The 8,071-nt window shown below is 37.0% G+C and overlaps 1 protein-coding gene across 1 annotated transcript; it reads left to right on the top strand.

Moving 5' to 3' along the window:
• Window positions 1-3,721: 3,721 nt before the first annotated feature.
• Smp_194120 (hypothetical protein) lies at window positions 3,722-7,568 on the top strand (the record flags this gene model as incomplete). Its single annotated transcript, XM_018796820.1, has 3 exons — window positions 3,722-3,811; window positions 5,593-5,791; window positions 7,468-7,568. Coding segments are annotated over 3 exons (390 nt in total), but the record flags the coding sequence as incomplete, so codon positions are not given.
• Window positions 7,569-8,071: the final 503 nt, after the last annotated feature.

Genomic DNA, 8,071 nt, shown 5'->3' with positions numbered 1-8,071 from the left:
AGACAACAAGTGTAGTAATGAAACCACTAGAATGCCATTTTGTCTTACTAAAGAACTTCTCAGCTGTGTGTATCCACGATCGTGAAAAATAAGAGATCTGAACTGAAGATCTTCGATCTGGAATGAGAACGTATTGCCACTGTACCACCTGACAAGTTTTCCATGGTATACATGTCTTAATAGCACCAATCCAATATATTGTGTGACCATCTTTTATTGTATTCTGTGTGTAGATGTCATTTTGCCAACAAACTCGTGGTCTCAGCAGAATCCGAATTTCATCACATCAGCACATTGATACACATGATTTATTTGCTAGTGACAAACATTGGAAGCAAATTTCTAGAATTGTGGTGATAATTCGTGGTTATAGAGTCTGGTGATTTTATTGGTATGAGATAAACATCCGTCGACGTTATTGAGATATGATAAGTGAGCATCATGTATTGACTGCAGATAGACCTTAACATCATGTGATGTTCGCTCAATTGAGTGGAGGCTAAGCATTCACATTCCAGATCGGAGATCATCACTTTGACTCTGTTCGATTGAATCGTGGTTACACATCTCTGAGCATTTTGTTGTTAGAAAGAAGCAGCCTCTTCTTACTCTCGCTTTTTCAGTTGCTTTCCTAGAGGGGTGTGTTTGTGATCATAATATATTTAAAAAGCTACTGAACTCTTTATATTGCCCTCCATATTCCTATTCACTTTCAACTGCTTCCATCATTTTAATATGTAACTCTGTAATCTGTCTTTATACAGACATAAGAGGTTGTTTAGTGCTTTCATTCACGCTATAAGGATTGCGCAGATTCATTACACCGATTCCTTACAGTTTTTAAATGTCGAATAAACGAAGACCAGATATAAGAATACTTGACTCAAGATCCACAGCACAATCTGTTATAGATATAACCTACTATCATTGAAGTAACTATTTCTATGAATTTGATGTTCATCTTGTTGTGCTAATGAGGTATGGCAACTTAGACCAATGCATATATGTGCTTGATCCTACGTTGTAGCTAACTGACAGATTACTTACAAGCTGGAGAAACTTTCAAAAAACTTATAAACTATAACTTTTATTGACGAAATCACTTTCTTATGTGCAGTAAACGTGTCTGATAGGATAATTAAGGGATCATGAACGAAACCTACAAGGAATTCAAGAAATTACACAAGCGCAAACCTAAATTAAACATTGCAAATGTTTTTCACATTGTAATTTATATCGTACGGTAGATAGTATGAAGACGTAAGATAGTTTCTTCATCAACATTTATACACTGTACTTTGATTAACAGTCAAGCTTAGTTCCAACTCGACGTGTTATCAGACGTCTTGAAACTTTCACTTTTCATCAGCTTATTTCTTTCGCTGAACGTCAGCTCAAATTCACCACAAGTTCATAGCATTTGGCATATATGGATTCATATGAATTCATTGTTACAACTCATCTGCTTCCATATATAATCTATTTCTGTGTATTCTTTCAGACCAACATTTATTCGTTCACCATTAAATCATATTGACTTACAAGGAAATGTTAATCAGCCAAAAATAGTCCCCAATAACAAATTTTGTGCTGCTAATGATGTCCACAATATAAGAAATCAAATTAAAAGTAAGTTTAAATTTTAAAGTTTCTAATAAAATGATTCTCTATCCATCACAATTGATTGATCACTGGGTGGTGACCAATGTCATGCGTGTCAAGTCCTTCTTAGTGCTGATCGAATGCTACCGATCAAGTTGCAATGTCGCCACAAGTCTAGGTGACTCGACACTGCGTGCACTATGTTGAGATATGATGGTGCTTGGAGGTGGTCAACAGGAAACCCTGGACCCGGGTTTTGTGCTACTTGGCACTCGTCAGGAAGGTGTACCTGTAAACTTGAGGGAACTGATGCTCCCTGATGGATTCGGTCCCGTGTCACTCAGCTTCACAGTCACTCTATCCATATTCATACTCTATTAGTATGATAGTAAAAATGTTTCAAACTAGTAATTTCATATAAAACTTGGTTGAGAGGCTTTTCTGTGGAGATTTCAAGTTATTTTTATTTATAGTTGAAATCATGAGTTAATTGAAGCTATACCACCGTGGAAATCCTGGAAACACTGGTCGGCCGTTTCGCTCTGTTATGAGACTCCTAGGCAGTGCACATCCACGATCCCGCACTTGCGAGATTCGAACCCATGACCTACCAGTCTCGCGTCAGAGCGCTTAACCGATAGACCACTGAGCCGGCCGTCATCCAACGGTATTAATGTCTAACTTCAACTAATCCACCAAGTTGAGCAACCATTTCACCAATTGTCTTCAGTGAGTTGATATCTCACAACAGACCTGGTTGAACTCCACTGGTCATTGCTTCTCACTAGAACTCTAGGAAATGCCTCATGGAGTCAGTCACTAATGAGCATATGACCGGTCAGTGCTTCGGCGCGAGACCGGTATGTCCTGGGTTCGAATCTCGCGGGGCCGGGTCGTGGATGCGTACTGCTGAGGAGTCCCACAGTAAGACGAAACGGCTGTCCAGTGTTTTCAGGTTTTCCACGGTGGTCTAGATTCAATTGACTCATGATATCAACTATATATAAAACTTGATTAAGCCAAAGACAGAAGGATTAAATATCTAAAGCAATTAGTTTAATTGATAAATTTCCATAGTGTATTATAAGAAGACGAAGATTATCAGAACTATGTGATGAGACATTAACGCAATACATTTTGAACAATCTGATCACATGCTATCGAGATTGAATATTGCTAATTAGAGAATAGTGAATTATCGACCGGACCGATGACGCATAAAATCCATACAAACAATCTAGAGTCTTTGTCGGTTCTTCTCCCTGCCTAACCCTGCCTGTTAAGTCCAGAACATCAATCTCAGACTCAACGATATGATACATGTATTTCAAGCTTATTGGGTTTACATACAAACAAAAATGACAACATCGCACTATAAAATAGAAAATGACATTTGTACAAGATATAGCCAAAAGTGGCTGTTAATGTAAGAGGATGTAATTAATAGACTAGGCATAACTCAAGAACGGTAAAGCATATAATGATAACACATGGGTCAAAATAAAGCTTATAATAAGAGGAACATGAATATCTATCGTTTAGTTACTTAATCATTATACAATAAAAATATGTGTATCGTATTGGTCCATAAACTGTTCTCAAAAGTTATCATTCATTATTGTCGTCGGAATATAACACATATCTTCACTTAATATTGTTTGTTTGAATCTTTCCATTGATGTGTTAGGACTGCAACTGGTCAGTCTCTAATTGGCATATGTGCATACTAAATTCACAAGCATGGTAAGCAAAGATGGATAGTGGCTAGTAGTGGAATCCAGGACGAGCGTTTCATCTTATTTGGGACTCGTCAGCTGGATCCACCCGCATCTTACAGTTGATGTTAATTCTGGGGCTCGAACCCAGTACCTTTCACTTCAACTCTGAGATGCAGGTACATCCAGCTGACGAGCCCCAAATAGGATGAAACGCACGTCCTGAATTCCACTGCTAGCCACTATCCATCTTTGCTTATAACACATCTCTGTTATAAATGTTTAAGAGGGAGTATGAACAACGTTACCTAAACGTGTTTTGGTGATCCACTCAAACTTAATGACAGTTATGTTCAGGTAATAGATCTACTTCAAGTCGATTCTTTTTTGATGCGTTTGTAGAACAAAACTATGAACGGGTTTTACAAATTTTATTAACACGAACAAATGCTCAACGTCAACATATTGTAGATCATTACAAAACTTTTGAAATGGTAAGTTTTGGAATAATTATCAACCCTTTATTAATATATTTTGTACTCACACTTCCTTTCTGTGTATGTCATTTATTAGTTATTTATTTAAACACATAAATGTTGGTGCAAAGGGGCACCAGATATATATGCACCACTCAAGTATCATTTGATTTGTGTGAGGGCTGTGATACTACCCGGGTGGCCAAACCCAAGCAGGTGGTTTTCTTCTGGGGTCAAACCCGGAGCCTTTGACCTAAAGGTCTGATCCACAAGGCAGTGCAGCATCTTAAGGAGATGTAGTCCCATGGTAACTGGCGACCAACGATTGATTCAAACGTCATTTGTTCCCTCAAGAAACTGGAGCACATGTACACCATTAGTTTGGAATCGGGGTTTTCCATGTACACCAACCCGTTTAAAGCGCCGGAAATTTGCTTTTCGTCCTCTGAATTTTGTAAACAACAGTATTACCACGAATAAGCAGTGAGTAGGACTTCCTGGAAGAGGCTATATACGCGTCGCTATGTGAGAGCATTTCGAGAGTGAGAGCGGACTCTCCCCACTCTCGACCATACCAGAACATTCAGGGGCCTCATAAGAAATGTGGTACTGTTCACTCCCACGTTTAATGAACTCATTTTGTGAACAGCATGGTTTTCGAAGGTTTATATTCTCACATTATTCAAGGTTAATATACATCTTTGATGGAATTTATTTTAAACGTAATGGCGATGTTTAAACTTTAATCTTCGTAAACACACTATACCTTCTATTTGTATCATAGAGTTTCATAACAAGAAGGATATCTAATGCATAATAAACACGGATTACAATTTAGGCGAATATTCATCAAGGTTAGAACGAATAGCTTGACAAAAATTGGCCGCCGAGTATAGAGAAGTCATTATATGTGAAAAAATTATATTTGAAATAGTCTCAGCGATTAAAATGTAAATAATTCCAACGTTTCGTCCAGCTCAGTTGTCTGGAATTCTTCAGGGTAATAGTCAAAATCAAAATCATCAAAGAAATATATAGTTGAAAGCATGAGTTAGTTGAAGCTAGACCACCAAAAAAAAACACTGGACGGCCGTTTCGTCCTATTGTGGGGCTCCACAGCAGTGCGTGTCACGACCTCACCTTGCGAGTTCTGAACGCAGGATATGCCAATCTCGCGCCAGAGCACTTAACCGATAGTCAATCTTTCTTTATGAGCGTTGAAAACTTTCTGAAGTATTTCGGCCCTTTCAAAATAAATCATGTGTCCCGTTTCTAAAGCATGTAACGCTATCGCAGACTTATTCTTAAGTTTCCTTATTACAACACCGAATATCATTCATTAATAACTTATCTTACATATACATACACACACACACACAATTCATCCAGTCTCCTTTTATTTCACATCGTTGAACTTTTCACTTGATTCTCATTCAACTGATTCATATTATCTTTCATAGTTGAAATCATGAGTCAATTGAAGCTAGACCACCACTGAAAACCTGGAAGCATTGGACGGTCGTTTCGTCCAATTATGGGACTCCTCAGCAGTGCGTATACACGATCTTGCACTCGCACTCGAGAGTGATAGGTCCTGGGTTGAATCTCGCTAGGCGAGGTCATGGATGCGCAATGCTGAGGAGTCCCATAATTGAACGAAACGACCGTCCAGTGCTTCCAGGTTTTCAGTGGTGGTCTAGCTTCAGTTGACTCAAACTTTCAACCATGAAAATACAGAGATCTCCACATAACCCCTTCTGATAATTCTTCACTTTACTTTTGTTTCCTTTATTCTTTAGTCATTAATAAAAGAAATGGAAAACATTAAACCGAATAATTTGAAACTATTAATTGAAGATCTATTGACAGATACATCAATTTTATTCGCAGAAGAATTATATAAAGCAATATCTACCTCGAATATACAAATAACAACCAGTCTATTGATTGATTTCTGGGGTGATGAATTCGATCAAGTGAAAAATGTTTATAAATTATGTTAGTAATACTGTAGATATGATAGTCATATTTATGTATTGCTTAGTAACAATGAAATCTATGACATAATGCCTATCATTTTTGGTACATCTTAGCTAGATAGACTATGATTTTCAATGCTGAAATTCATAAAGATCCTGGAGTGGTGCTTCAAGTGAATAAACTGCTTTGCTTCGTGAGTACAGAGTATAAACAAGAGACAGAAACAAGTTCGAATTTATGATATTCTTGTGTTGATTGATTTACTTTGTACGTGTCTGTACATATTTCATTTTACTTGCTTAGACTTGTTTTTAGATCTGAAGCATGACCTCACTTCTTTAGACCATTATAGTTTAGATTGTTCAATCAAATAGGATAAGAATTCACTGAAAGCTGTGAAGTATTAGATGTTCGTTACAGCGTGCAACTGTTTTTGCTTTGTATTCTTGAAACCTGATAAGATGGAATAGATAACTGAAGTGTGTCAACGCGATATCCAATTACCTACTGAGTCCAGATAGCCATTCTCTTGCTGAACAACTACTTTTTTTAATCAATTTATAATTGTTTTAATCAAAACGTTTTTCAGAATTGGACTGCAGTTGAACTAGTTACTGGTCATCTGACCTCAGCGAATATTAGTGTAAAGCGTTGTCTTTTGAAGCCAAAGGTACAAGTCGCAGAGCGGGCTTACATATCTAGGTACACTCAACTGACGAGTCCTAAGAAGGTTGGTGTACTCTTGAATGGTATCGGCATTCAAAACACAGAAATTTTAGATTTAACTGAACAAAATGTAGTTTTCATTTGTCATTAATGTTTCGAAACCAAAAAATTCACGAGGGACAGTTCGAAATCTTCGGTTCTAGCTGATTTGTTACCTGCTGTTCGATGAATACCTTTCTAGTTTAAGCAATTGCCAAAGAAATTTCATTGAATCATGATGAAAATTTTGCCACTTCAGGTCACATTTGGAACAACAAATGACTAACATGGTACTCACTTAGTTCTATTGTAGTGAACAGGAACACAATTGGGGACACAATTTACAGACCATGTAACTAAAATCTGATAGGCATACAGTAAATAGTTAATTTGCAAACTATAAATCAATCGTCTCAATCTTGACTGTTCCTTCTATGCCTGACAAACATCATATACTACTTATGTGGATATAAGTAACCCACACTACACTACAAATTTTCTTTCATTTATTTGATAATCATAGTTCAATATAATGTCGTTTCCCTAATAATCAAATTTCTTTGTCATGTAAGAGCACATGGTAACGAAACCAAGAATAGACTGTCTAATTTTATTGTTTGACTGATAAACAACCTTATACTGAATCGTAAATGAGACTAATTCTACGGTATACCTGGCAATTATAGTTACTTTTAGATAATGTTTGACAGGAGTTCCTCTTCTGTTCATATGGTCGATACATTATTATAGATTAGTGGTAATTTTCATCACGACACAAAGAATTTCGACAGGAAAGGAAGTTTATATGGTTGAAATCACGAGTCGATGGAAACTAGACCACCATGGAAAACCTAGAAGCACTTCCACAAAACCCCCCTTAAACATTATCGTTCAGGAAGAACGGAAACGTAAGGAAGATTACATTCTGTTTTGCCCTGCCATTTCAATATTTCAATTCATACTTGATAAACTATCTTTTAACCTTAAAGATTCAAATGAATCAATCTGGAAGAGTATAGAAGAAAGATTTGGAAAACCAACAGAAGATTTTCTACAATGTGTAGTCGAAACAAGAAAAGTTAAAATTTAAAAAGAAACAAACGAAGATACATTTAATATACCGATAGCTAACATGAGTGAAGTGAATAAAAGTTTTCATGATTTATTGCAACTGAAGAATTCAACGTAATTTCATTCTTGTTTCAACATGTTAAAGCAATGCTTTCACTCTACTAGTTATTTAGTTATCAGAAGGGGTTTTCTGGATATTTCAGTATTTTCATTGTTGACAGCATGAATCAATTGAAGCCAGACCACCTAGGAAAACCTGGAAGCACTAGACGGCCGTTTCGTCCTATTATGGGACTCCTCAGAAGTGCGCATCCAGGATACCGCCTTGCGAGCGAAATTTGAACACAGGACCTACCAGTCTTCAGCGCAACAGCACTTGACCGATAGACCACTGAGCCGGCCGGCATCCAACGGTGTTATTGTCTTACTTCAACCAATCCATGAACTCCTTTTTCTTAGGAATAATATATTTGTAAAATCTCAGCGAATGAATTTGAAGTAAATCCAATGTTTCGCCTGGCA

The sequence above is a fragment of the Schistosoma mansoni genome (genome assembly GCF_000237925.1).
Source record: "Schistosoma mansoni, WGS project CABG00000000 data, supercontig 0542, strain Puerto Rico, whole genome shotgun sequence".
NCBI lineage: Eukaryota > Metazoa > Platyhelminthes > Trematoda > Strigeidida > Schistosomatidae > Schistosoma > Schistosoma mansoni.
Note: the sequence above shows the minus strand (reverse complement) of the source record. Positions and strands in the feature narration are given on the sequence as shown.